The 16,852-nt window shown below is 44.6% G+C and overlaps 1 protein-coding gene across 1 annotated transcript in view; it reads left to right on the forward strand.

Annotated features, from left to right (window-relative positions):
- DEGS2 (delta 4-desaturase, sphingolipid 2) overlaps positions 1-16,852 on the forward strand; it is a 79,172-nt gene that overhangs the window by 2,148 nt on the left and 60,172 nt on the right. Inside the window, exons 2-3 of the mRNA XM_076003722.1 lie at positions 6,080-6,218; positions 12,165-12,223. Coding sequence (XP_075859837.1) covers positions 6,129-6,218; positions 12,165-12,223 — 149 coding nt within the window. The 5' untranslated portion in view covers positions 6,080-6,128. The remainder of the gene's footprint in view (positions 1-6,079; positions 6,219-12,164; positions 12,224-16,852) is intronic.

Here is a 16,852-nt window from a genome sequence, read left to right on the forward strand (position 1 = left end):
CAATGTTTGCATGCTGTTATGCTCCCACCTATCTGGGCAAAGGCCATGGCTGTATCTGTCAGCTTAATGACTCACACATGCTTTTTGATTCATGCAACAAACAAAATGAAGTTTAAAAACACCATGATGGGAGTTCTTTGTGATAGTGCTTGACCATTTCTTTTTTCTTTTTTTGTCTTTTTTTTTTTTGAGACAGAGTCTCACTTTGTTGACCGGACTAGAGTGCCATGGTGTCAGCCTAGCTCACAGCAACCTCAAACTCCTGGGCTCAAGCAATCCTACTGCCCCGGCCTCCCAAGTAGCTGGGACTACAGGCATGTGCCACCATGCCTGGCTAATAAATACACACACATACGTGTGTGTGTGTGTGTGTGTGTGTGTGTATTTTTTAGTTGTCCGGTTAATTTCTTTCTATTTTCTTAGTAGAGATGAGGTCTTACTCTTGCTCAGGCTGGTCTCAAACTCCTAAGCTCAAACAGTCAGCCTGCCTCGGCCTCCCAGAGTGCTAGGGTTACAGGCATGAGCCATCACGCCTGGCCTTGACCATTTCTTAGTCATTCAAATGTTTCAAAAGCTCCAACTTTCTACAAAGCTTCCAGTCTACTGGGAAAATGAATGTCAAAACTATGGAAGAGGCCGGGCGAGGTGGCTCACGCCTATAATCCTAGCACTCTGGGAGGCCGAGGCGGGTGGATTGCTTAAGGTCAGGCGTTCGAAACCAGCCTGAGCGAGAGCAAGATCCCATCTCTACTATAAATAGAAATTAATTGGCTAACTAATATATATAGAAAAAATTAGCCGGGCATGGTGGTGCATGCCTGTAGTCCCAGCTACTTGGGAGGCTGAGGCAGGAGGATCGCTTGAGCCCAGGAGTTTGAGGTTGCTGTGAGCTAGGCTGACACCACAGCACTCACTCTAGCCTGGGCAACAAAGCGAGACTCTGTCTTTAAAAAAAAAAAAAAAAACTATGGAAGAAAGAATATTGAAAGCATCATAACAGTTGTGCACAGTTTAGTAGAATCTCCAAGAAATCAGAGCTCACTAGTGGCTCTTCCTTCAAGGAATATGTCCTTTGCCTAGCTGAATAGGACAGCAGCAGGGCAAAGATATGGACTGTTAGCTGACAGCTCCTTTGGTACCTCCTCACCTTCATTTCCCAATGGTTGCTTTTCTAAAACTTGAAAATGATATTCCCAAACTTGGGTTTAAGAGCATGTAATTTAGGAAGGGATGCATGTAGGGAGGTTGAGGGGTGGAAGTTGGCAGAAGAATAAAGGATGTTAAAAGATGCCTGGTACCTCTTTCTTGGGTAGTCAAGATAGTATCTTCTAATTTATTGATTATAGGGAGGCTGATTGTTAAATCTGATTCTGCCATATTTCTATTTCTAACAGATTGGGATTGATTCAGGCAGTGAACTCATGTTAAATAATTTCCCTTACCACAAACTAATTTGGCTGCCTCTTGAAATTGCTTTTTGATATGTTCCAATGTCTAGTTCTTTTGGAGTTACTTCAAGTAGGAAATTGGTGCTCTTCATCAGTTACAGTATTAAGATTGTTAGAGCTAGGCAGAGCATCTAGTCCAATTTCTTCATTTTGTAGACAGGGGAACCAGCTGAGAGAGGACACTTGCTCAGGGTCACCTGGCAAGGTGGTGAAAAAGAATGGGGCTGCCGTGAATGCTAGACTTTCCTGCCTTGTGTTAGGTTGCAAAACCTCTAAGTTGGGTGGTAGGACTCTATTTCAGATCCATGCCCAGTTTCCAATGAAATGTTTAGAAAAATCAGAGAGTGAAAATTCATGTGTATGGATTTAGATTAGTTACCCCTAGTTTGGATCCATGCAAGTTAAATTAAAAACTGTAGGTTTGTATAATGCAAGTTTTCTTAATCATCTAAGCTATAGGTATTGTTCTTGGTTGTGGAATCTTTGAAACCTGGGCCATTAAAGGGATACTTTTTTCCCCACATCAGTATTAGATTTGGAGCTTAAATTATGGTGACATGCTCTGTCTGTGTTGATAGGTGAGGTCTCATGTCTATAAAGCTAACACCATTTTATTTTTTGTCCTTTTATAAGATCTTATTCAAATTCTTTTTCTAAGGCCAAGTGGTTTATTATAATGAATAAACCTGGTTATTACCTATAAATATAAAGAAAGTTGAAATGTTTAGTAATAAATTAGCATCTGGTTTTTATACTTAGCTAGTACAGTGCCCTCCAGAGAAGAAGCTAAATCAACTTATTTATACTACAGTTCCTACTACCTGCCCATCCAAGGAATGTGGAATGCACAATTGAACAGAATGAGTTGAAAATTCTTTTATCCAAGGTAACTTTCATAGCCATACTTGTTTTCATGCTACACTTACTGCAATGTTGAAATGCAGGAAGCTGACTTACCTGTATTTGTGTATATAAGGCAGGTGAGTAGGAAGAACTTATAAGTGAGCAGTAACCTCTCTGATAGGGATTTTCTCTGTTTGTTAAAGAGGAGTGATACCCCAGGGGGATTAGGTGAACCCAGCTGCTCCTTTACCATTTGCCCAGAGTTTGCAATGCAACGGATACAGAAACAAGATATGAACAAGTAGATGTGAACAAGACAGACTTGCCTGTCTTCATGGAGTCTGCAGGCCAGAGGGGAGATCAGCTGTGAACAGGCAGTTAACAAATACTTATCTAATTTTCAGTTGTGGAAGTCGTAAGAAGAAGTGGAGAGTTTGGGGACAGAGGATCTATCCTAGCCTACCGTGTTTCCCCCAGAATAAGACCTACTCATAAAATAAGCCCTAGCAGGATTGCTAAGCATTTGTGCAATAGAAGCCCTACCCCAAAAATAAGACCTAGTGATGGGCGTGGCTACACAGGGTATCTGCACAACCGGTGCATTTTGTCGCAGAGCTGTATAGAAGAGGAGCAGCCCTTCTCATCTGCCCCATGAGAGCTCTATTGCTGACATGAGAGATTGGGGCCAATGGTTCTGAAGGAAATAGAATCGCAAGAAATTCAGGATGGAATTCAGGGTTTGGAGAGTTATGATGATGTTCCAGAAGAAGACGACTTGACTCTATTTAGATAAATGTAGATTGTTGTACGTACTTTAAAAAAAAAAAAAAAATCCCCCGAAAGTAAGCCCTAGGGTGTCTTCTTGAGGAAAAATAAATATAAGACTCTGTCTTATTTTCAGGGAAACATGGTAGTAAGGTAAAAGGCTTCATGAGAAAGGGACATTTCAAGTCTAACTTAAAAGTTGCACAGAACACAAAGTGCCCACCCAGTGTGTGGCTTTTTTTTTTAATGTTAATTACCATATGAAAAGGGAGTAGGTAAAATTAAAAAGATGGTAAATTTGTAAATATTTGGGATGAGCTCACAGCAGCTCAGTATTAAAGGGCTATTTTTAACCTTGGAAAGTCAAATTAATACACTGGTATTAATTTGAAGCTGCTACTGAAGGTGGCTGAAGTTTTTTTCAGCAGTTGGTTATTAACATTAGATCTGGCCAGGCGTGGTGGTGCCCTTGGCTCACGTCAGTAATCCTAGCACTTTGAGAAGCCAAGTTGGGCGGATCACTTGAACTCAAGAGTTTGAGACCAGCCTGAGCAAGAGCGAGACCCCGTCTCTACTAAAAATAGAAAAAATTAGCTGGACATGGTTGTGCGTATCCCAGCTACTCCAGGAGGCTAAGGCAGGAGGATCGCTTTATCCCAGGAGTTTGAGGATGCTGTGAGCTAGGCTGACGCCACTGCACCGCAGCCCAAGTGGCGAGGAGACTCTTGTCTCAAATAAACCCAAAAACATTACTTCCTACTTTAAATTTTTTTTTTTTTTTTGAGACAGAGTCTCGCTTTCTTGCCTAGGCTAGAGTGAGTGCCGTGGCATCAGCCTAGCTCACAGCAACCTCCAACTCCTGGGCTCAAGCGATCCTCCTGCCTCAGCCTCCCGAGTAGCTGGGACTACAGGCACAAGCCACCATGCCCAGCTGATTTTTATATATATATATATTAGTTGGCCAATTAATTTCTTTCTATTTTTATGGTAGAGACGGAGGTCTCGCTCAGGCTGGTTTTGAACTCCTGACCTTGAGCAATCCGCCCGCCTCGGCCTCCCAGAGAGTGCTAGGATTACAGGCGTGAGCCACCGCGCCCGGCCTAAATTTTTTGTTTTTATGAGCCATTCCTTGTTCTAAGTTCCCTCTTGAATTTGGGGATTGGTAGTAGAAATCATTTTAGGGTTCCAGGCCTTGGAAGGCAGACCAGCTGCGAAGGTACTTAGGGAGGTACTTAGCTGTGAAACTGCTGGTGAGCAGGAAGAGGAGACTGTGGAGTCATAACTTGGGTTCAGATCCTGGTTCTGCCATTTATCATCTGTGAAACCATCAAAAAAGGCTTGTGACTTCTTAACTCTTCATTTCCTCAGCTATAAAACAAGAATGCCAGTCTTCAGGGGTTATAGAAATCAGTAACAGTGCGTAAAATGCCTGAATCAGGTGTGCAAATAGTTATTAAGAAAGAGGACAGGCCGGGCGTGGTGGCTCACGCCTGTAATCCTAGCACTCTGGGAGGCCAAGGCAGGCGGATTGCTTGAGGTCAGGAGTTCGAAACCAGCCTGAGCAAGAGTGAGACCCCATCTCTACTATAAATAGGAAGAAATTAATTGGCCAAGTAATACATACAGAAAAAATTAGCCGGGCATGGTGGCACATGCCTGTAGTCCCAGCTACTCGGGAGGCTGAGGCAGGAGGATTGCTTGAGCCCAGGAGTTTGAGGTTGCTGTGAGCTAGGCTGACGCCATGGCACTCACTCTAGCCAGGGCAACAGAGTGAGACTCTGTCTCAAAAAAAAAAAAAGAAAGAAAGAAAGAGGACAAAGTGTTTGTATTTGCCAGAACTGGTTCTCGTTCCTAGGTGACCTGGCTCCTGCTCACTCACATCTCTGCTTCTGTGTTTATGCTTTGCATCCGGCAGTGCTGACTTGAAGGCTCATGCTTACAGACAGGACAGTGTTCACTTAGTCTCTTAGGGGAGGGAAGAATTCATTGCTAGCAGACTTTTTTTTTAAGAGATTTACCATATTAGTGATGGCTTTTTAACCTCTCTGAGGTGGTGAATTACTGTCTATTAGAAGTGAAATTAGATGACCCGTTTTAGTGTTTTCTGTGCCAGTCTGCTTCTCAACATTGGAGCTCCTTTTGGAAGTGTTTCTGTAATATATCTACGATCCAGCTGCTGGTGCCTTACTGGTGTTTTTTCCTTTGTGACACAAAGGAGCTTTGGCTGGAGAGGGTAAACACAAGAAGACTTCACAAGGGCACCACAAGGTTTCAACAGCTGTCGCTCAGGAAAAGAACAACCCAGAAGTGGTGAGACAAGGAAAGAGGAAGACACATCCGTCTTTTCTCTCCTGTACACTCCAGTGAACCACATTCCAGCACAGTTGCCACCAAACCTGCTTGGCGTTCTTTAGGGCACAGTTCTTTCCTTCCTTATGACATGTACAATTTTAAACTTGGGAATTAAAGGATCAGGGTGGAGGGCGCTATTATATTCTATTATCTTGCAAATCGAGATATCCCATTTACCACCTGAGGAATGGATTAGGAGTACCCCCGCACTGCCGTTGTCATTGTGGTAAGAATGCAATCTTGGATTGCCTAAATCTTTTCCTAGTGATTTTCTGACCAAGTCATACCTGAGGCAGTGCTAACCCTGACATGGTTTGAGGCTAATGCTGTCCCTGACGGCATGCTCTGTGCCCCCTCCCTCCTCACCCTCACTAGTGTTCACTGAAGACCTGTGCTTCATCTACAGTCTTCCTTTCTAACCTAAGCCACACCAGACCCTAGTTGACTTCAGTTACCTCAGCCTCCTTATATTTTGACCTTTGCAACTCCAGTTACCTTCTTGTCCACCTCTTTTCAGCTTCCATGTTATTCCTAGAACAGCACCATACCTGGAATCTTAAACTCCCAATATCCTATCCCCCCAGTTTCTCACACCTTCTTTCCCCTTAACCATTTATTTTGGCCTGAGATCTTCAGTTTTCTAATTTCTGATTTTTTTCTTCCTTCCCCAGACTGGAAGTTCGTGGTGATTACCAGCATCCTCCACTGTGCCTACTGCTTATGTCTGATAGAACCACACCCTTGGATCAACCCACTTCTGTCTCCATATTTCTGAAATTCCTGAGATCTGCTGGTGGAAAAACCACTCACGTATGTAGACTTCTGACATGACTTAATTCCTGGTCTCCAGCGTTAGCTGAGTGCTTAATGTCACTTGAAAATTCTTTTTACTTGTCTTAACTAAACCCTCCCCCCTCCACCATTTGCCCAAAAATTCTCCAAATTACTTTCCTCAACATTTTTTTTTTTTTTTTGAGACAGAGTCTCACTTTGTTGCCCAGGCTAGAGTGAGTGCCGTGACATCAGCCTAGCTCACAGCAACCTCAAACTCCTGGGCTCGAGTGATCCTTCTGCCTCAGCCTCCCAGGTAACTGGGACTACAGGCATGCGCCACCATGCCCGGCTAATTTTTTTATATATATATATCAGTTGGCCAATTAATTTCTTTCTATTTATAGTAGAGACGGGGTCTCGCTCAGGCTGGTTTTGAACTCCTGACCTCGAGCAATCCGCCCGCCTCGGCCTCCCAAGAGCTAGGATTACAGGCGTGAGCCACAGCGCCCGGCCTTTCCTCAACATTTTTACAAATCTACTTGCTTCTGTCTTCCCAGTCCCCTCTGGTAGCCTGATTCCATTGCCTCCCACTTTAAGAAAATTGAAGGGATCAGAATTCATTTCCTCACATGCCAGTTGCACCCATTTTCCTCTGCAAATCAACTAACAGAAAGCCCCTTCCGTTCCCAGGCCATACGGCTGCTCGGGCCAAGCCACATTTCACCTGTGCTCACATACCCCACCTCGCTCCTCAGGGTCCCTCCTTCACTACCTTTCTTCTCTTGGGACCTTGCCATTTTCTCCTTGCTACTGGTTCTTCTCTGTGACATTAAGTCTCTCCTGCCCTTTAAAAAACAGTGCTCTCTTGACCTTGTGTCTTCCTTGAGCCATTGTCCTATTTCATGCCCAGCTAAGCATGCTGAGACCCCCCCCATCTGTGTTTGTAGTCTTTACTTCATCTCTCTAAACCCCAGCTACCGTGTCTCCATCAGCCTGCCAGACATTCTGTCAGCAACCTTGCATCGTGCCCACATACGTGCAGACTTTTTCTAACTTTATTTACTCGTCCCCTCACACTGGACATCACCTGTCACTCCATCCCTGGGCTTCCTGACTTGGCTATCTTAACTACTCTTTCCTCCTTCTCCCTTATCTCGCTGCTTCTGGCCTTTCCTCCTCACCACTCTCCTTGTTCTGCGTGCTCTCCCGGTCCATCCCCTCCATGCTCGGGCTTTACCCTGCCTCCTGCATGCTGAGCATTCTTAAACCTCTGTCTCTAGTCTGGAATATACCCAGAGCTCTAATCCAAGTTCCACTGTTCTCAGTCGCCCTACTCGGTGTCCCACAGGCACCTCAGACTCACCAGGCCTGACTGACTGTACCCTCTCCATCCCTTCTGCTCCAGACCTGCTTCCTCCCCGGCGGTCGTTCTTACCAGTCATATCCAGCTGCTCAGGACCAAAGTTTAGAAATAGCCTTGACTCCTTTTGCTCCCTGATTCTCCACATGTAGCCACCAAATTCTGATGAGTTTACCTCCTAAATACTTCTCAAATCCAGCTTCTCCATTCGTCTTACTACTGTCCTTATACAGGCCCTGGTTTTCCCACCTAAATTTTTGCCAACCAGCTGCTGCTCTACCTGCCTCCAACCCTCCTTTTACCAGGCACTCTTGAATTTTAGTAACATTAACATGTAACCATATCACTCCTCTGATCCAGCTCTTCAGAGGCTATTCAAGGCTTTAGAATAGACCAGCTCGGCAAGGCATTCTCAAGCCTTCTGGCCTAAGGTCCTGTCTCCTACAAAAGGTATATGCACCACGACAGCTCCTACCTTTGTTTTTAGACTGTTCTTTTCCTCTGCCTAAAATAACCTTTCCTACCACCTTCAACTTTATTCTTCTTCCAGATCAGCCCAGTGACATCTCTAGGAAGCTTTCCTTGGAAGAGTATTTTCATAGCACTCTGCCCAAACTGCTTTTGTACTTATAACAACTGTCCATTAATGTTTCTGCTTCTCCACAAAAGCACATGATCTTTGAGGGCAGGGATGGCGTCTCATTTGCCTCTTGTCTCTGGAGGGCAAGCCCAATCTGAACACACGGTGAGCCCCATCTGAACAGAAATACCTGGTGATGCTACTACCTCTGTCTTCCTCCACCACCTATGCCTGTAGAATAGTCCAGAATCCTTAGCTGGGCTTTGAGGAAACGGCATGGCATAGCATAGCAGAAAAAATAGGAGCTTTGCAGTTAGACCTGGATTTTAATATTTATTTCACCATTTACTAGCTAAATGATCTTATAGGAGTTTCTTAACTTTCTGGGCCAATTTCTTCATCTGTAAAATACAAATATTACTGTTCAAGACTGTTGTAAACTTTGATTGAAATAATATGTATAATGTGCCTAGCTTGTAATAGGTGCTAAATAAACTCATCTGTTACTGTTTTTCTCTCTCCTTCCTGCTCTATTCTGACCACACCGCAACCGCCACACAGACACATCCAGCCTCCAGAGCTTTGTTGTTGGTGAATATGTCCTCCCTCTGTCTTCCATCCCTCCATGAAGAGGTGCCTTCCTCATATCCTGCCACCTCACCTCTGTACTGCATCCACATCCTGCCTTGAGGCTTGCTTAGGTCCTCCAGTTAAAAGGAATTTCTTCCCTGGTCTCCTACTTCCCTATCGCATGTGACATTCCTAACTTACTACTCGGTTGTCTTTTATTTTAATTCCTTGTAGATAGTTAACTAGGATGGAAGCTTCTGGGGAACAGGATGTTTCTTCTATATTTTTGTAGCTTTCCATGGTTCTGAGCACTCAGGGCGCCTGGAACATACTAAGTGTTAAGTGTTTGTTTACTTTAACTGGAGGTAGGGGGAGGATAGGAGGGTTGGGGAGGATAGGAAGATACTTCTCCATTGGGCTAAACAGTGTTGTCAGAGTCTGAAAGAAGTCAAACTCTCTGGGAATTCTGAATTTTAGCTTACTTGTCCTTAAGAATTTTTAAAAAATAATTTTTAATATTTCTTTATTCTTTTTATTTATTTTCTTATATTTTTAAAGATTTTATTCTCCCTATGTCTACTTAAGGATTTTTGAGTGATATGAATTTCCACATTACCAAGCAAATAAAATATCTGAAAATTAGACATTCTAGAAAATTCATTTCAAACACAATGAAAAATGATCGATCTTGGAATTAGTTTATAATATGAAGAAAGTGAGGAATATTGCTTTTCCCTAACTACATGAAAATGATGTTTTTGTGTGTGAGTGTGGTTTTTTTTTGAGACAGAGTCTCACTCTGTTACCAGGGCTAGAGTGCCGTGGCATCAGCCTAGTTCACAGCAACCTCCAACTCCTGGGCTCCTGCGATTCTCTTGCTTCAGCCTCCCGGGTAGCTGGGACTATAGGCATGCGCTGCTATGCCCAACTAACATATATATATATATTTTAGTTATGCAGCTAATTACTTTCTATTTAGAAAGTACAGACGGGGTCTTGTTCTTACTCAGGCTGGTCTCGAAGTTCTGAGCTCAAACGATCCGCCTCCCAGAGTGCTATGATTACAAGCACGAGCCACCACTCCCAGCCATGAAAATGATGTATGTTTCTAATTATTTTCTCAAAAGAGTATTCCAAAAAGAGTTAGTGCTAAGGAAATCCTTAAAGTAGACTGTACTTTGGAAAGATAATCTTATTTTGACCAGCTCAGGTGAGGACGACACAATCCTTCATCAGGCCCTCAAAGCAAATGGTATTACAAGTACATTAAATCCTGTTACAACTACCACCACAAAGAGGGAGTCCATATAAAAAGACAATGTCCTGTAGAAATAAACGCCTAATTGATTGATGTATTAATCCAGTAGTTAGCAGGTAACAAAGCTGTGTGTGTTGCATGCAGATGGGGATGTTTTATAGGGCTGCTCACACACATCTCTAGCCATTAAGTAGTAATGTCCCTTGGTGTCTGCACATCCCTTTTTTTCTTCAAACCGTTAAATTCTACATGCACGCTTACTGGATGAGAGAATAGAACTGTTCCACTTCTGGATTCCACCTGGAGTAGGTAGCCATGTCTAACAGTGAGTTTATACTGTCAAAATTCATTACTACTTATCTCTTTCAATGTTCAGAGTTACAAAGTAGACACTGCTAGTTCACATATGTACAGGTGTGGGAGGTTTTTGTTTTTTAAAACATGGTCTCGCTCTGCAACCTCAAACTCCTGGGCTTTCGGGAATCCTCCTTCTTCAACCTCCCAGGTAGCTGGGACTATCACGCCTGGCTAATTTTTCTTTTGTTTTTGTAGAGATGGTATCTCACTTTGTTGCTCAGGCTGGTCTCAAACTCCTGGCCTCAAGCGATCCTCTTGCCTTGGCCTCCCAAAGTGTTAGAATTATAGGTGTGAGCCACTGTGCCCAGTTGTGTAGTTGTTATACATTTCCTCATCCTATATTTGAACTGTTTTCTTTTTAGGGTCAAATTTAGTAACTTACATATTACATAATAAACGTAATGTGTAAATCTTCATCTTATTGGCTGTATCTGTCATGAACCTATTGATGTTGGGGACGTGTCTTGACTGTCATCCAACATATTTTTTCTCCTGTCAGCTTAATAGCAACTAACTCTCCTGTAGCCCTTACCATGTGCCAGGCATTGTTCTAAGCACATACATTGACTCATTCAATTGGCGTGACCCTGGGGTATAGGTACTGTTAACTCAGTTTTACAGTTTAGGAATATTCAGATGTGTAATCAATATACAGTTTATAGGGTGCTTTCTCAACTTTATACTTAGTATAAACTTGAGTTATACATCATAAATGCCTTCTAGAAACAACCTAGGGGAAATGGTTAAGTTCACTCCTACGTGTCACACATATGTGTGTATATGCATTTGCTTAGAGAATGTATGAGGTCCCTGTGGCGGTCACTTCGTTGCCTACCCTACAACTACTCTCTGATAGCCCCTCTTCTTACTTCCTGCTGAAAACTGGTGTGATAGCTAGGACTGTGGCAGCCACCTGATGACCATGAGGAAGAGGCTAAGAGCATGCCAGTCATTGGCCGTGCACTGTCAAGCACGAGCTCACTGCTCCCACTGGGCTGCAGGTGAAAGCCACGGCGCAGGGGTGTTGGCAGCTTGCAGCGGACTCCCCCACTGACACACATCAGACTCCCTGTGGAAATGGGAGCAGGGAGTCAAAGGGGAGTTAATGCTTCTGTCCGGCTAAAGTGTCTTCTCTTGGGAATTTGGTGGTCTATGTGGACTTCATGGAATATTATAAAACCATAGGTTTTATAAATGGTTTTGTTTTTTTTGTTTTTTTGGTTTTTTTTGAGACAGAGTCTCGCTTGTTGCCCAGGCTAGAGTGAGTGCCATGGCGTCAGCCTAGCTCACAGCAACCTCAAACTCCTGGGCTCCAGTGATCCTCCTGCCTCAGCCTCCGAGTAGCTGGGACTACAGGCATGAGCCACCATGCCCGGCTAATTTTTTGTTTTATTTTTAGTTGACTGGCTAATTTTTAGTAGAGATGGTGTCTCGCTCTTGGTCAGGCTGGTCTCAAACTCCTTAGCTCAAGCAGTCCTCCTGCCTTGGCCTCCCAGACTGCTAGGATTACAGGCATGAGCCACTGTACTCGGCCTCTTTTTTTTTTTTTTTTTTTACTTTATATTTGTGTGTAATTATTACACATTTAAAAAAATTTTTTTGGGGGGGATGGGCATTTATTGAAACCTTAAAATCTGTACCCCCATAATATGCCAAAATAAAAAAATAAATAAAAAATAAAAAAATTTTTTTTTATCGTAAATACACAACATAAAATTTAACATCTTAACAGTTCAATGTTATTAAGTATATTCATATTTTTGTACAGCCGTCACCACTATCTCCAGAACTCGTTTCATCTTGCAAAAGTGAAACTCTGCCCGTTAAAAAATTACTCCCCATTTTCTCCTCCCTCAGCCTCTGGCAACCACCATTCTACTTTCCATGATTTCGACTACCCGAGGTACCTCATTCATGTAAGTGGAATCATACAGTATTTGTCTTTTTGTGACTGGCTTATTCACTTAGTATAATGCCTTCAGGGTTCATCTGTGTTATAGCATGTGTCAGAATTTCCTTCCTTTTTAAGGCTAAATGATGTTCCATTTATGTAGATACCACATTTGCGTATCCATTTATCCATCAGTGGACACTTGGATCGCATCCATATTTTAGCTGCTGTTAATACTGCTGTGAACATAAGTGTACAAATACACGTGTGTTTTACATTTAGAAAAAAATAAAGTTGTGGAAGCCAAATTATCTATTTTGAATGTGTGCTTTTCTTCCCATCATTTCTCATTTTGTATCAGATCTTTTGGCTACTTTAACCAACTGAAACATTTTCCCACCAGAAAGAAAAATTACAGCTAGTAGTTGGTTTCCCCATTTAAAACTCAATGGTGTAGCGAAGTGGTTAACTGTGTTTTGTGGTTAAGTGAATTCAAGTGCTCTGCCTACTTCCTATTTCCTTCTTTCCCTCATAGCTAAGAAGTTCTTGAACTTCTTTAACTTTTCATGACATATATATTCTCCTCTCACAGTTTTTTGCCTGCTCCATCTCCGAAACCATTCCCAGGAGGGTCACCATGTTCCCAAAGCTCTGGGTGTTCCTTCGTTGGACTGCCTATGTTGTATTGGAATTGTCAGTCTGTTTCCCCCAGTGAACTATACAGGAGACCAAAAAAGCAACTTACTTGGTTCACTAAATATCAAGTGCTGCCACGTGGCAGTCACCCTGCTGGGTACCCAGGGCTCAACTCAACAAGCCGACTGGGTACCAAAACATTCTTCATGGGATCTCTCTTTTTTAAGGTGGGAGGAAGTGGTATTTAGAGTTTACTGACATGGTGGGAGTCATAGCATTTGAATCAAAAGAACTGATGCAGTCCAACCCCTTGATATTGATACCTAAATATGGTCCTCAAGCTGTCTTTTGAACTGCAAGGGCTTTTTTTTTGCTCTCATCCTGGTTGATTTAGTCATCTTGAGTCAGCTCTTTGGCACTTATCTTCCGCTACTCAAAAGCTTCCATTGGTTGCAGTAAGCGACAATCATACCACTGCACTCTGGTCTAGGCTACAGAATGAGACCCTCTCTCTAAAAAAAACTTCATCAGCCACAACCCCTCTGCAAGATGCCTTTATTGCACTCACACGATGTTGCCTACCATGTCCCAAATGGGCCTCGTCCTTCCTTGCCTTCTGCCTGGAAGGTCTTCCTTCCCGTGCTCTGCCTCCGGACACGTGATCCTTCAGCCTTTGCCTCAAATGCCACTTCCTAGCCCAGCATAAGCCCTCCCTCTTTTGAGCAGCCACAGTCCTCGGATCAGTATGGTATTTGTGTTTCAGCCTTAGGGTTTTAGAAATTTTTATTTTATTTTTTGGAGGCAGCCTCGCTCTGTTGCTCTGGCTAGAGTGCAGTGGCATCATCATAGCTCAATGCAGCCTCCAACTCCTGGGCTTGAGCGATCCTCCTCCCTGCGAGGCAAGTAAGAGAATAAAGAATGAGAGATGAGCCGGTGGCTCACGCCTGTAATCCTAGCACTTTGGGAGGCCGAGGCGGGCGGATTGTTCGAGGTCAGGAGTTCAGAACCAGCCTGAGCAAGAGTGAGACCCCATCTCTACTATAAATAGAAAGAAATTAATTGGCCAACTAATTATATAGAAAAAATTAGCCAGGCATAGTGGCGCATGCCTGTAGTCCCAGCTACTTGGGAGGCTGAGGCAGAAGGATTACTTGAGCCCAAGAGTTTGAGGTTCCTGTGAGCAAGGCTGACGCCATGGCACTCACTCTAGCCTGGGCGACAAAGTGACACTCTTTGTCTCAAAAAAAAAAAAAGAATGAGAGATGAAACTTATCTACTGACCTCCCAGCAAGTGTGTGCAGCAGAGTTCACCACTCCAAGCTAGGCGGGATGTGGCAGGCCATGTCTGTGTCACTAGGAATCGGACTGAGGAATGCACCAAGGCTGGTTACAGGGCACATCCGCGCTCTGGGCAAAGCTGTGGAGACTGCTTCCAGAAGCATGATATAGCCTTGACAGTGAACTAAACAGTTTTTATTTACAAGAGAAAGAACCAAATCACTCCTCGAGTCCCTCACTATCTTTATTTGCTTGCAGCTGCATCGCCTGCTAGTTCCTTGCATGCCTGTTCGTCTCTGCCCCCGGCCTCCCTTCCTCCTCTGTCGTCTCTCCCAGGCTCTTCCTTTCTTCCCCATGGTTTCTCATCTTCTCTTCCTATCTGTTTTCCTCACTTCCCTCCCTTTTTAACAGTCACTGTATGTATCTCACCTTTGTTCTGTTTATTGGCCATGGCTTTATGTGTTACCAGTAGTAGATGAGTTGTGCTTTGGTGCTTTTTTTTTTTTTGGTAGAAAAATTCCAGCCTGAATTATATTTCATTCCCTGGGCTTTAATTGATTTTTGTCCCCGTGGATCAAAGAGCTGGAGAGACACTCCTCAACCCTATGCACTACAGGGCTTTTCCAACCCTGAGCCGCTGGCGCACCTCATGGGCCTCACTGAACTCATGGGCCTCACTGAACCCCGCCCTCACGCTCTGTCTTCTTTCTGCCACCTCCCTAACACCCCCCAAACCAGAGACCCAGGCGTCGGCCTTCATGCCTGCTCCTACGCCACGGACAAGTCGAGTCAGGTCTTTCTGAAAGGTTTCTCCCCTTCCTGGGCGCTGGGAGGAGGATGGGCTGGGCCTTCTCTCTTGCAGCTCCTCTGTCTGCAGAGACTGGAAAGGTAAAAACTGTTTCCCAGCCTCTCTGGTGACTGCTTCCTTCAATCAGATGCCCAATTTTGGAAGGCTGAAGTAAGGCAGATTAATGCACTCTACACAGTATTTTGTTTCCTGGCAAGCAAGTTCACAGACATGTAACATGTTCCATGTCTGTGCCTGGGTTTTCTGGGCACCAGGGGGCAGTTCCTGCGCAGTGGTCGCAAGGTCTGAGCCCTGGTCACCGCGCAGCTGCACATTCTTGAACTCAGCAGTGCCAGTGCCGCCTGATCTCCACCTTCCTGGCTTGGACTCTTTTTGGTGGGTCAGCCATTCCTGGATCCCCAGCCCGTTGTTTTCGGCCATCCAGTAAGCTCTTAATTCCCCGTATTAACCCCTGTCAGTTTAAAACGCCGAGAGTAGCTTCCTACTCCTGCGACTTAGAGCTGCACACCAAGTCCCCGTGGCTTCCCTGCAGCCTCCCAGCTTCCTCTCGTGACTCACCCCCCACAGCCCACCGTGTCTTAAAGACAAATCCAGGCCTAACGCAGTGGCTCACGCCTGTAATCCTAGCACTCTGGGAGGCCGAGGTGGGAGGATCACTTGAGCTTGAGTCTGAGACCAGCGTGAGCAAGAGTGAGACCCTGTCTCTACCAAAAATAGAAGTTAATTGGACAGCTAAACATATATAGAAAAAATTAGCCGGGCATGGTGGCGCATGTTTGTAGTCCCAGCTACTCGGGAGGCCGAGGCAGGAGGATCTCTTGAGCCCAGGAGTTTGAGGTTGCTGTTAGCTAGGCACTCTAGCCCAGGCAGCAAAGTAAGACTCTTGTCTCTAAAAAAAAGAGACAAATCCAATCATGGAACTCCCTTGCTGAGAACCCTTCAAAAGACATGTTTTACTGAAAAGAAAATACAAACCCTTTCTCAAGGCTTAAGGCGCTGCATGACCCTCCCCTACCTGCTCCAGCTCTTGTGCCCCCACCCCCACCCCGTATGCCCTGCTCCCCACCTGCATGGGCCAGTTTTGTGTCCTCAAACATACCAAGCCCCTCCCAGTTGCCTAGAATACTTCCCTTGCTGTCCTGTTTCCTTACTCTGCAGTTCCTTTTCTCACTTGGGGTCTCAGCTTAAACATCACCACTGCAAAGAGCCTTCCCTCATCCCCAGAATAGCAGCTTCACCTCCCCATTATTCCTCCTCCCTGCACCCTGCCTCTTTTCACAGTGTCTCAGTTTGTAGTTATGTACTGCTTTGGGTGCTTAGTTTCTCTCCGCATTGTTGGTTGCCACTTGATCCCCGGGCCTCCCACAAAGAGCTGCTCAATCACTGCTCCCCAAGTGAGAGCCTAAAGGGTCAGCAGCTTAGGCCACGCCCAGTCAACAGGAGCATTTTTGGCTGCGGTTGTTAGCAAACAGCTAATAATATCCCAAGCCTTACACAGAGAGGTGCTCAATGTCTCAACTGGATCAAAAGTCAAGTCCCCCTTGGGGGCCTCCATCTTTCCAATTCCCAATGCACAAGGACCCTGAGTGTCAGGGAGGGGAGTAGGTCTAACTTGCATTGCCACTTGCTGCTGTAAATTCAACCTGCAATTTACACATTGCACATGCCTGGGATTCTTTTAGGCTGGCAGCCCCCTGCCTTAAACCAAGTTCCTGGCTGGTTTTACAAGGCCGGAATCCCACAGACAACCTGTTCCATCCAGGAACTGGGAAACGGCTTCCCAGGGCGGGGCCTGGGTCATGGATGTAACTCTCTGTCCTAGCAGAGCAGATTTATAGTCCTACCTCAGGGGCAAAGAAACAACTCAGCCTTAAAGGAGGCTGGAATCTAAATCAGCTTAAAAGTTGTGAAAGCAGCAAGTGCTGATTCTGG

This window comes from Microcebus murinus, chromosome 6 (assembly GCF_040939455.1).
Source record: "Microcebus murinus isolate Inina chromosome 6, M.murinus_Inina_mat1.0, whole genome shotgun sequence".
NCBI classification, from domain to species: domain Eukaryota; kingdom Metazoa; phylum Chordata; class Mammalia; order Primates; family Cheirogaleidae; genus Microcebus; species Microcebus murinus.